This window comes from Lichenostomus cassidix, chromosome 7 (assembly GCF_008360975.1).
Source record: "Lichenostomus cassidix isolate B80296 chromosome 7, HeHo_3.0, whole genome shotgun sequence".
In the NCBI taxonomy this organism is placed as follows: domain Eukaryota; kingdom Metazoa; phylum Chordata; class Aves; order Passeriformes; family Meliphagidae; genus Lichenostomus; species Lichenostomus cassidix.
In genome coordinates this window covers 4035363-4047143 of record NC_139488.1, presented here as the reverse complement: position 1 = coordinate 4047143, position 11781 = coordinate 4035363, and the positions used below count along the sequence as shown (strand labels likewise).

Genomic DNA, 11781 nt, shown 5'->3' with positions numbered 1-11781 from the left:
GTGTCCCTATTTCCCAGAGCAGGGAAAGGAGGCACAAGGCAGGGTTATCCATGGTGGGGCATCACCTGGATTCATCCCACAGGGCTGAGAGCCCGTGGAAAAAACAGCTTTTGTGCAAATAATTCAGAGAAAATCCCAAAACACCACAGCTGGGACATCAGGGGGAGCTGGGCTGGAGTGAAGGTTTGTGCCTCACTTCCTTTAGACATTGGAAATGAGGGGAAATAAAGCCAGGCAGTGGGATACACAGCCAGCTAATCTGGAATTGCCATTTTCCTGATATTCTTCAGGCTGTTTCAGGGCTCCCCTGCCACCCTGCTCTCTCCAGGGAGCCTCTTGTGGGATCACAGATCCATCCTGGCACTCCTTCACCCTTGACAGCCCTGAAGCCATAGCCAGACACCCGAATATTTCCCTTTCCTGGCTCGGGATCTGACCTCCATTGGGACTGGGAGCACCACAACTGCCTTGGTTAAACACAAGGATGTTTCCTCCAATCAGAAAACAACCAGCAAAGCACCTCTGTGCCAAAACAAACCCTGCAACCTCATCTTTTCCCACTTCAGGAATTTCCTGACCTAAAGTTTGAGCATAAGCAGCTGTCTGGGAGGTGAGATAGCTTCCAGCCACTTTTCCCTGGAGAAAGTGGGATGGAAAGGCTGAGGGAGGATATGGGATTGAGAGGACCACTGGCTCTAGGGGTTGGCACAGTGGAAACCCCACTAAATTAATCCCAAGATGCTTGGGGATGAAGAGACAACAGCAGATGACATCTAACCAGGAGCACTGGAGAGTAATAGCTTTAATTGGAATTTCTTCTTTTTTTCCCAAAACTCCTTTTCCTTTAAAAAAAAATGGACCATTAACAGTAAGAACAATAACCAGTTACTGCACAAGGGTGGCAATGCAAAGCCCTGACAGATTTTTAGGAGAAGGCCTTGACACTTAGCTCAGACGGCATCTGAAGGACACATTCCCAGTCCCAGCACAGGAGGAAGGACCGGATTTCAGACCAAATCCAGGGAGAAATGAATGCAGCCTCACCCCAGGGGCCCCAGAACCTGCTGGCTGTAGTGCCAGGGGTCTGGGGAGGGCACAGGGTGGTAAGGAGCTGAGCACAGGGGGTTTGAGGCAGCTGCTGAAATGCCTAGGTGGGTATTCAGAGCACCTGAGGTAGATAGAAAAACCAAGGGTGGGGTAAAAAAAATGCTGGGATTAGTCATGGACATCCCTGGATCACAGGAGGCTCAAACTGCTGCACTCACTCTCCCAGCACAGCCTTCTGCAGAGCTCTGGAACTTGCCAGGAGAAGGGGGAAAGCCCAGATTTGGGGGAAACCCCAGGGAAAAGGCATCCTGCTGCCTGCACGTGGAGGTCATGCTCACTGCAACAGGGATTTGAGCTCCTGCATGGAAAAATGTGCTCCTGGGGTGCCTCAGGGAGAGGGAAAGGGGCTGGGAAACCACATAAAGCCCCCAAGGAGAAATTTAAGGTGCTGTTTGTGGGGTGCTTGGAGAGTGATCACTTCTGGGGATGGGATTTTGGGAAGAGCATAGGACACCATTCCCTCCACCAGATGCCTTTCCTACTCTTTCTTCCATTATTTTTTTAATTAACCTGAAAAGAAAAAAATCATCCATCAACAACCTTTACACATCTTCTTGTAGCAGCTTTTCACTAAAAAGAGCCTTTGCACTTAAAATAATCTTTCTGTGCTAAAATATTTTCCTCCCATGTGAAATACCTGAAAGCCGGGGAGCAGAAGGAGACAGGGAAGTTGTTAAAAAAATTGGGATATAAAAGGAACAGGGGAAAAAAAAATATGGGCCCTGGGTGCCACAGATATTGAGCTCGTTGGCACAAGGTTTATAGCAAAGATTATTTACAAGTTAAACTGGATTTGAGGAGCCTTGAAGTCCTTGGAAATCAATGGCAAAGAGCACCTGGAACATCCCCAGTGAGCTCAGATTTCAAATTAGGAGAAAGATTCTTTCTCCCTCTTTTTTTTTTTTTTTTTTTTGTCTGTAAAGAGATTATCTGGATGGCAACAATTCCCTCCCCTTTGATTCCCCCTCACCATCCTCCTGGTTCACCTCCCAACCTCCAGCTTCTTCCAGAGGTGTCCTACACCACATCCAGCTGGGAAAAAGTTTCTCCTGGTTCAAAACAAGAACAGGCAACAAGCATCTCCCTGGCCACAAACATGAAAACCCATGTCTGCAGAGACATGAAAATAACACAAAGATCAACCAAAAGGCTCAAAGAGCCTGTGGATTGAAAAAAAACCCAAAAAACCCAACTTTTTTGGTGTAAGGTTGAGCTTGGGCTGAGCACATCCCAAATCTGGAAACATCCCAAGTTCTTATGGTGCTTTAGCCACATCTGGTAACCAAAACTTGCCCGTGGTGGGGAGAGAAGGGCATTTACTGTGCTTCCTTTAAAAATATGTATTTACAGGACTCATTTTTGTCTCAAACCCCATCATTTAAAAGCAGTTCCTACAACCTAAAAACAGCCACAGCTTCCCCCACCCCCCCAAAGTGGTTACAACTTTTACTGCTCGTTACAAAAATTAGACTTTTATTTGTAAATGCCTAAAAAACGTGATCTCTTTTGGGATCCCTCCCCACCCCCTGCCCCCTTGAAAGTTTTTTGTTTTAGTAAGAAATAGTTTATCTGGATGAATTCCCATCAAGGAGGGATATCTCCTGCTGATTTCCAGTCCTGGTGGAGAACTCGCAAACTTTGGCTTCTTCAAACCCGGGCAGAGCAACCTCCAATTCTCCTTTTTAAAGTCAACTGCTTAAAAAAAGGCAGGGGAGAGTGGGAAAAGCACAGGAAAAAAAATCCCCAGACAGGGAGAAATGGACAACCACGGGCTAGATGGCAAAATCCTCGTGGTCCTGGGGGCTGAAGGCAGCTGCCCGCAGCATGTCCAAGGAGTTGACGAGGATCAGGGTGCCCGTGAGGTGCTTCCAGCGCTTGGTGATGGGGTTCTTCATCTTGTCCAGCCCCGTGTGCAGCTCCTGGATGACATCCCGGTAGCTGTCGCCCATCTGGCTGCTCCAGGTGAGCAGGAAGTCGTACGCTGGCTTCCACATGGCCTGGGGGTGAAGGGGGGGGAGAGGTCAGAGCTCAGCCAGCAGCCCAAACCAAGCATTTTCCCAGGAAAACACCCCCAGATCCCTTTGATCCTCCAAGAAGAGTGTGCTTTAGAGCTACCTCCGGAGAAACATGGAACCATTTGGGTTTTAAGGCCTTGAAGACCACTAGGCCCAACCATCAACCCAGTGGCTTTGGCAGTGATGGCTCACTGGTTGGACTTGACCACCTCAAAGCTCTTTTCCAACCAGAATTCCAAGATCCACAGCCCCATGGAGCCCAAGCCTGCCAGCTCTCACCTCGCTGTCCACCGTGCCCGTCTTGTCGCGGTGCGGCGCCTCGTAGGCGTCCATCTGCTGCTTGGACACCTTGGCCAGCTTCTCGGCCAGCTCCCGCCAGCGCTGGGCCACCTCCACAGCCGTGGTCAGCAGCACAAAGTCCTGGATCAGCCTGACCACCAGCCCTTGGCAGTCCATCTTCAGCAGGGCCTGGAGGACATGAGGGGAAAAGCAAGCAGAGAGTCAAGGCCTGGGATATGCAAGTGGTGAATTCCCTCCAGGAGCATCCCAAAAATCCTCCTGCCTCCTCTGCAGCGACAGCTGGGGAAATTAGGCCACCAGAGTAATCCCATTAATTGAACAAAGCAGTTGACCCCTCTGGGATGGGGTTTGCAGCCTCATTCTCCTGGCAGCCCCTCCTGGGATGGCCAGGCCCTACCTTAAGCAGTTTAAAGCCTCCCAGGGCTGAGGACAACAGATGCTTTTAATCAAGAGAATTAAACCAGCAGGGAGAGACTCCATCCCAGAGCTGCAGCACCCTTCAGGCTGCTGGGCAAGGGACAGCCAGGACATTTTGGGATAGGACCTAGACATCAGCCCAGGAGAAGTCTCAGACGCTACAGCACCATTGCTCAGTTTGGGGTGTTCTTCCTCTTCTCCTCCTCATCCTCCTTCCGCATCATTTGTTGTCCTAAAAGCCAAGAGTTTCCACAAATGGTTTTGAAGTGGAAAGGGTCCATTTCAAAATCATTTCTCTGGGTTTTCTAGGTAGTTATGCCTTAGCCAGGAAAAAAAACGATGGAGTAGTTCAAATCACATTAAAATCCTCTCAGTGTGGGATGAAGCTGCAGTAAGGGAAAACCCAGGAAAGGAAGGGCTTAATGGCAGTTCTCAGTCTCAGAGGATGGGATCTGACCACCAGGATCATCATCCCACTCCCCAGGGCTTCCTCAGACTCTGCCAGAGCCTCTGGACCACCACAGTCACAGCAGCAGCAATGCCAGTCCTTGGGCAAATCCCACCCTAAACCTCAAGTGGCTCCAGGAAGGGGTTTGGTGTTATTAAAACATGGAAATCATGCAAACAGACCTCACCCACTCCTTCACAGCAGCACAGGGACGGTTCTTATGGAAATCATGGAGGTTTCCCACATGGCCAGAATCCTCCTTTCTGCCACTGTGGGTCCTGACATCCTCTCCCAACACAGGGGTCTGGGCAAATCCAGGCTTGGCTCTGGGGCAAAGAAGGGTTAAATCCTCCCCCCGGAGGTTTCACAGGGACGCTTGGGGAGGAGGATGGGAACATCTGAAACCACTCCAGCGATTTGCAAAGCAAATGCACGTTGATTTTCCCCTTATCTGCTCCCAGCTTAGAGCTGAGCTGGGCTCTAATCACAGCTGCAGCCCCGCACGTGTCTGCTCCTCCAAAGTGCTGACACCAGCTTCCTGTGGGAGCAAGGGAGGCCATAAACCCCCTTGTTCAACAAGCAAGGAAAATCCATTGAAAAGAGCATTCATTTGGTTTTGCAAAAGGCATTAAGGAGCATTTACATCTCACACACCTGTGCCAGAACTGCCTCCTCCCCTACAGCCCACGGATCCACCACCCTCCCTGGATCCACCACCCTCTCTGCAGGCAAAGGATCTGGATGGTCCTAAGGAAGGGGCAGACTGAACACCCTCAAACCTGCCTTTCCAGGCAGCTGGATCCCAATCCCATGCACAGGCTGGTATTTAGGAAAGCAGGGTGGAAGAGCTGCTCTCATCTCCTGCCCGAGGTCAGAGGCAGCAGAAGAGGCTGCCCGGAGCCAGGAGTGCTGCAGGGGTTAAGAAAGATGGAGCTGCAGGAGATGGATTCTCCTGCTCCTTCTGCTGCTCCAGGGGAACAACAAACCAGCAGCAAGGAAAGCACCCGGGAGGCCACCTCATCAACAACTGCATAATCACTCCACACATCAACTCTGGCAGAGACGGATCGCTCCTGCTTAACTCTGAAACCTCCCGATGGCCACAGCACCACCTGCTGAGCCCTGGCTGCTCCAAGCACATGGGCAGAGGTGACAGGAGATGGGGACAGCCCCAGAGCCACGTGGGGATGGGGTGCCAGGCATCCCAGACACTGAGGTGGCAGCCAGAAGGGGAATATTACTGGAAACGGCGCCACACTGGGATTAACTCAGCAGACTTAATCCTGCAGTGAGATTATGCTACAATTTTTTCCATCCTCCTACCTCACCCTGGACAAGCCTTCTGGGATAGCTAGGTCCACCCACTGCTGCTCCATCCCTCAGCACTGACCTGGGCTGTGCTTTGCCAGAGCCCTCCAAAATATTTCTACCCCTGGGAGCAGCTGGGAACCGGCTCTGCCAGCCCAGCAAAGAAAAGAGGGTGTTTGATATTCAAATCCCAGTTCAAAGCAGAAACACCTCAACTTAAAAGGCATCCACGGGAGGCTGAATTTGCATCCCCAGCTTTGAAATGCAGAATCCCATTTCCTAATGAAGGAAAGCAGCGTGTGGAGGAAAACAGCTCCCACCTGGGACTTCCTCAAACACAGGGGATCAAGGCCCTGTGTCTCCAAGGAGACCATGAGACCCACAGAGTGGGAGGATGTTCGTGCAAAGGCTCCTGAGATATAGGATATATCCTCTCTGGGATATAGGTCAGGTTTTGACCCAAAAAAATTGGCTCTGTACAAGTTTCCCCAAAATAACCCTTGTTTAGGCATCAAACATCTCTCACTTACTCTTTTGGCTGTCACCACCTCCAAAATCATCTCACACATTTCAAACACACACTCCCAGTCTTAAACACTGATTTATTTTTTTTTACCTCATACAGTCATGCACTGCCTCCATGGGGTAATTTCCTTGGACACGATGCCCAACTGGCTTGAGGTATCACTTCTGAAATGACACCAAATGCCACCAGCCACATTCTCAGGTGGCTCAGAAAAGGTGCCATCAATGCAACCACGGGCAGCTATTTTGTGTTCAGATATTGGGAAGGAATTCCTCCCTGTGAGGGTGGGGAAGACCTGGCCCAGGTTGCCCAGAGAAGCTGTGGAAGTGTCCCAGGCCAGGCTGGACAGGGCTTGGAGTAATCTGGGAGAGTGGAAGGTGTCCCTACCCATGGCAGGGGGTGAAACTGGATGGGCTATAAGGTCCCTTCCAACCCAAAGCCATGGACAGCCTGGCTTTAGGCACTGCTTCAGCCCCCAGCAGCTCTTTGAGGTCTGCACACACCAGGCACAAGCAGAAACGCTTGGCATCAGACAGGCAGCACATGGATACCTGGATACTGGGAGTCAGAGCAAACAAAACAATGGGAGGGGAAAAAAAACATCCCAACCTCATCTTCTGTGTGACCTTTACGAGTAGCCTGGAGAAGAACAAGCTCACAGTTTCCTTTGCACAGCTCTCTGCTGCCGTGCCAGGGGGCATTCCCAGCAGACCTGTGTTTTTCCCAACAGCAGTGTCTGTTGGAAGGATGATAAACGAGAGCCTCTCTGAAAGCCAGAGAGGGAGAAATGCTGTGTCTCACGGCAGGTCCAACCCCATGGGCCAGGCAGCAGGGGCCAAATCTTGAATGCATGCCCAGCTTTTTTATCCAAACCATCCAAGTGCTGCCTGCTTCTGACAGGCAGAGAGGAGGGAGGGAGAGCTTTCCCCGTCTGCTGTGATGAGTAATTCCTGAGCCACAATCCCCCCGAGTTACCTTCACACTCCACAGTTAGTGCCTGATTAGAAAAATAGTAATTAAAGGCAGATTACTGATTAACCAGTCATCATGACCAGGCTTTTCCTTGCTTGGCTGCTGGTGCACGACTCTGCCACTGGCATTTTGTGTACTCAACAGTGAACTCTGATAAACCTGCTTCTACTTCTCCCTTCCCAGTCCTTTTGAGGGGAGACAACCAATTTTCAGATGAAATGGCCACACTGGAGCTTAGTGCAGCTGGTCCCTGTTGCCAGAAACCCAGTCCATTTGTTACAAATGAAATCAGATTTAAACACAATAAAATCCATTACTGCTCCATTGCCATCCCCTGAAACATCATTATTTTCTTCTTTCAACAGGCTCAATCTAATTTCTCCATAGGCTAAGGAGGATTTGATGGCAGCGAGGGGTTTGGAAGCAGCATCATGTTCCACCAAGAAGGGAGCTCATCCTTTATCCACAGGCTCAGCCTCACCGAGAGCAGGATTAGAGAAACAAGGAGAATAAAACCTGCCCTGGGACTCATCCACAGGGGAGCAGGATGTTTTCCTGCAGTTTCCAGCCCTCCCCTGGAGTCAGCAGCTCCCTGAGAGTCTCAAGAGCCTTATCTTTCCCTTTGTCTCCCCAGTGAGGATTCTCCATGACCTACAGACTGTCTGGGATCCCTGAAAACAATGGGAATAGATAAAAGAAACACCCACGGGGTTGCAAACAGGTAAAGCAAACAACACAAAGCTCACTCAAGTATCCAGCAAGAGCAGCACAGACTTCAGCCCAACACTCACTGAGCCTGATGATTAAAGGAACAAACCCTCCCCTTGGGGGAAATGGGGGATCACAGTGGGGATTTTCCCATCCGGGATGAGGAAAAGGCCACTGATGACCAGAACCCTGCAGCAAAAGCAGCACTGGAGGCATGACCTGAAAGCTGAAAGGCAAAGCTAAAATATCACCCCACAGGCCCAGTGTGGTACCTGGGCACAGGGAACTCTCCAAACAACATTTCCATAAATAACAATGGATTCCATGCTCTTCATAACACCTCATACTCAATCCCTCAATTTCCCCCTTCACCCTAAAAGGAGTGTGGGAACTGAACTCCTTCATTCAGCTCCAGCCCCCTTTGCCATAATTTCATTTTGCTGAGCAAGGCCGCCGCCAGTCCTTAATCCAATTGACATTTTAAACCACGCTGTTCTCCCTAACTCAGTTATCCTGCTCCTGTGGGAGAGCGTGGAAGAGCAGAGAGCTGCAAATCTCCTCCAGACATTTTGCCCTGTATTTTCTTTGGCTCACTTCCTGTGAAATGCTAGAAATTATCAGAGAGATGATATTTCGTAAGGGACTTACTGCCAATGGCATCCTAGAAATACTGGCAGGCAGCACTCCCCAAATGCCTTTCAGGACAAGGAGCAAGCCAGGCATTTGCATTTGCAAGATACAATATTTGCAAGATATAACTCCCAGCTCAGAGGTGCCCTTGGTTTAGCTGCCACTCAGAAAAAAGGCTCCCCATCCCTGGAAGTGTCCAAGGCCAGGTTGGATGGGGCTTGGAGTAACCTGGGATAGTGGAAGGTGTCCCTGCCAGTGGCAGGGGGTGGGACTAGATGGGCTTTCAGGTTTCTTTCAACCCCACCCACTCTGGGATTCTGGAATTCCAAGTACCTCAGCACATCCCTCACTGTTGCCATGATCCCACTAAACCAAGAGACCACCAACCACAGGGCTGAACTTCCATCTGGCTGTGCCAAGCAATCTGGAGAAGACCTTAAAGATAGGTTTCACTCTCCACAGACTGAATTAACAAACTTCCACCTCCCATTCACCCTGATCGCTCTGCACAGCCAGGAACAAAGCCACCCCTCGCCAGGCCTCAGACTCACCGTCATCAGCTCCTTCTGGAAGGATTTCCTCTCCTTGTTCTCCATGCTGTTGCAGTCTTCCTTCAGCTTCTCCAGAACAGAGGCCACTCGCTCCGGCTCGCTGTCCAGCTCCGCCCGGCAGAAAAACGTGAGAGGCAAGTTCAGGTAGCCCAGGGCGTCGGCAAAGGAGCGCCAGCTGCTGAGGTTCTCCATCAGCAGAGTCCTCACCGAGGCGTAGATGTAGGTCAGGAACTTGCAGGGCCTCAGGATCTGCTCCAGCAGCAGGCTGGTGGTGAGATCTGGCCCGGAGAAATAGCTGGGTTTGACCTTCCCAACCACCAGCACGTTTTTGGTGTGCACCAGGCCGATTTTCCCCTGGTAGTAGCCAATGTACCACTCCTTGGTCCACAGCTGGCCTTTCAACCTGATCTTCTCCTCACTGAGGAGGGCTATGACATCTCCCTTCTTGTACTCCAGCAAATAGTGGTTCTTGCTCTGCCTCACCACCGTCTTCAGCAGCTTGCCGTACTTCAGGCTCAACACCGGCCGGTCCTGAAAAACCGGATACTTGGCAGTGGCAGCCAGAGGGGAGAGGATGATCTTCCCAACCTCATTCTTCTTGAGGAACCGCCTCTGCCCCGTCGGTTTGATGGCGCTTTTCGGAGGTGGCTGCGGCGTCTGGACGCAGAACTGAGTCAGGATGGCATCCTGGTCATCCTTGACTTGTATCCTCAGTGTGAAGTCCGAGAGCTCGTTGGGGTCGTGGGACGCGATGGGGAAGATGAGGCGGCTGACCTTGCCCAGCTTCATCTGGAAGCCCCGTACGATCTTGGCTTGCTCGCTGGCTTTCACCTCGTAGTTGGTCATGTTGGAGAACATGCAGAGCTTGAGGTCCTGGGGCCGGGACAGGGCAAACTGGTGCTTGCCCCAGAGCTGGAGGGCGACAGGAGCCGGGCCGTGGGACTGCCTGGTGACCTCGTTGACCAGCAGCGTCTTGGGCGCGCACTCGTGGCCGAACATGGCCACCACGGTCTTGAAGGAAGGGTGGATGTGCTTGGGGCCGTAGACGCCCACGGTGATCTTCTTGCTGATGTAATCCCACACGGTGTAAGGGTAGAGGATGTTCTGGCCCTGCGCCACGGCCGCGATGTACATGCAGGGCTCCAGGTTCTCCAGCTGCACCTGGATGGTGTCCCCATAGGAATAGCTCAGCTGCATGGGCGTGTAGGGCCCCTCTTTCATGTCGCTGCGCAGGCACTGCAGCCCCACCAGGCTCTTGCTCATGATGTCGTTCTTGACCTCCGCCGACACCTTCATCTCCAGGATGATGAAGGTTTTCACCTCCATGTTGCTGAGTTTGATCTGCAGCACAGGGCTGATGGTGCTGCACTTGTCGCTGTTCAGCTCCAGTGGCGGGTCCAGCATGGCCTTCATGGAGATCTGCTGCGTCTCCCCGGGGCACACGTGGCCCTCAGGCACGTGGATGCTGATGTTGGTGTCCGGCAGCTGGACGGCCCCGCCAGAGCTGTCCAGCTTGCAGACGATGTTGGTCTCCACCGGTTGCGTCTGACCCCAGCCAGGATTTTGGCCGAGCAAATCCAAGTCGTGGCAAGAGCGAGCCAGCTTCCTGTGGTTCAGCCATGCTGTCCTAAAGTCCTCCCGGCTCTGGAACTGCTCAGGGGTGGGAGACTTCAAACCGCTGAAGAAACCCGACGATGCCGGCGCGTCCGACTTGGCCTGAAGGACAGACAGCTCGGACAAGCTGTAGGAGCGTTTACTTCGGAAGAAGGGGTTGTCCCTCCTCACGGGCTGTTCCACATCCAGCCTGTTCGTGGAGGGAAACTCATCAAGAAGGTTCCCCAGGCTGTTGTTGGCGGCAGAAGCGGGGAGAGCCGACGTGGGAGCTCCAGTGTCGAACAGCAACAAATCCACGGCGACGCTGGAGTCGGACTCTTTATCCGAGCCGGGTGCTGCTTGCAAATTCCCATTCAGGAACGGGTTGGTCTGGACTCCGTTCAGGAAGGGGTTGTTATGGTAGGATTTGGCAGAGTTTCTCTTCACATCAGTCCATTCCCCCAGCAGGTCCAGCTCCTTGACTCCCTCGTCGGGGCTCTCCAGCAGATTGTCGATCATGCCGCTGTCCGTGAGGGAGGAGTTGCGGTAGTTGACGGGCTGCACGTAGGAGGACGGGATGTATCCCATCTCCGTGGTGTTGTGGGCGTACCACCACTCCCCTCCCGACGTGTCCAGCACGTACAGGTGGTCCCCCTTGGAGAACTTCAAGGTGGTGAAATTTGTGGGACAGTAATCCTTGATTGCTACGACTTCCTTCGCATTCCCAAAGGACGTGGGATTGTCCACCAGCAAGGCACTGGGAGAAGGCACTGCAAAGGCAAGGAGGAGACAGCACTGTGAGAGATGCACAGCAGAGTCACTGCTGACTTGCAATCATTTATTCCAGGTCACCACTCCACACTATTTTAAGAGGATGAAGGTGGTTTTAGAATCACTGAATCAGTAAAGTTGGAAAAGCCCTCCAAGATCAAGTCCAACCATTAACCCAGCATTTCCAGGTCCACCACAATGCCATGTCCCCAAGTGCCACATCTATGTTTTCTGAACATTTCCAGGTCTACTAATTTCCTGGGCAACCTCTCAAGCCTGCAGGTTTTCCAAAAAATGCCATTATTTCTGCTACATTCATATCTCTCTTCCCTAAAGGGCTCATCTGAACCCAAGGTAACTTTCACTGCAGACTAAAACCCCTCTTGCTCTGCTGTCACCCCTCTCCCGCACATGTCAAACGTGCCCAGAGAAGCT

General features: G+C 51.9%; 1 protein-coding gene across 2 annotated transcripts in view; it reads right to left on the bottom strand.

Annotated features, from left to right (window-relative positions):
* Positions 1-2563: 2563 nt before the first annotated feature.
* Positions 2564-11781, bottom strand: part of SH3BP4 (SH3 domain binding protein 4) — a 32447-nt gene continuing 23229 nt past the window's right edge. Inside the window, exons 3-5 of one of the 2 annotated variants that reach the window (XM_085065848.1) lie at positions 8983-11345; positions 3402-3590; positions 2564-3104 (exon numbers count right to left, since the gene is read on the bottom strand). In XM_085065848.1, the coding sequence (XP_084921974.1) occupies positions 2880-3104; positions 3402-3590; positions 8983-11345 (2777 nt within the window). In that variant the 3' untranslated portion in view covers positions 2564-2879. Of the gene's footprint in view, positions 3105-3401; positions 3591-5487; positions 8867-8908; positions 11346-11781 lie in introns of those variants that run through there. The other variant, XM_085065849.1, reaches the window with a different exon arrangement.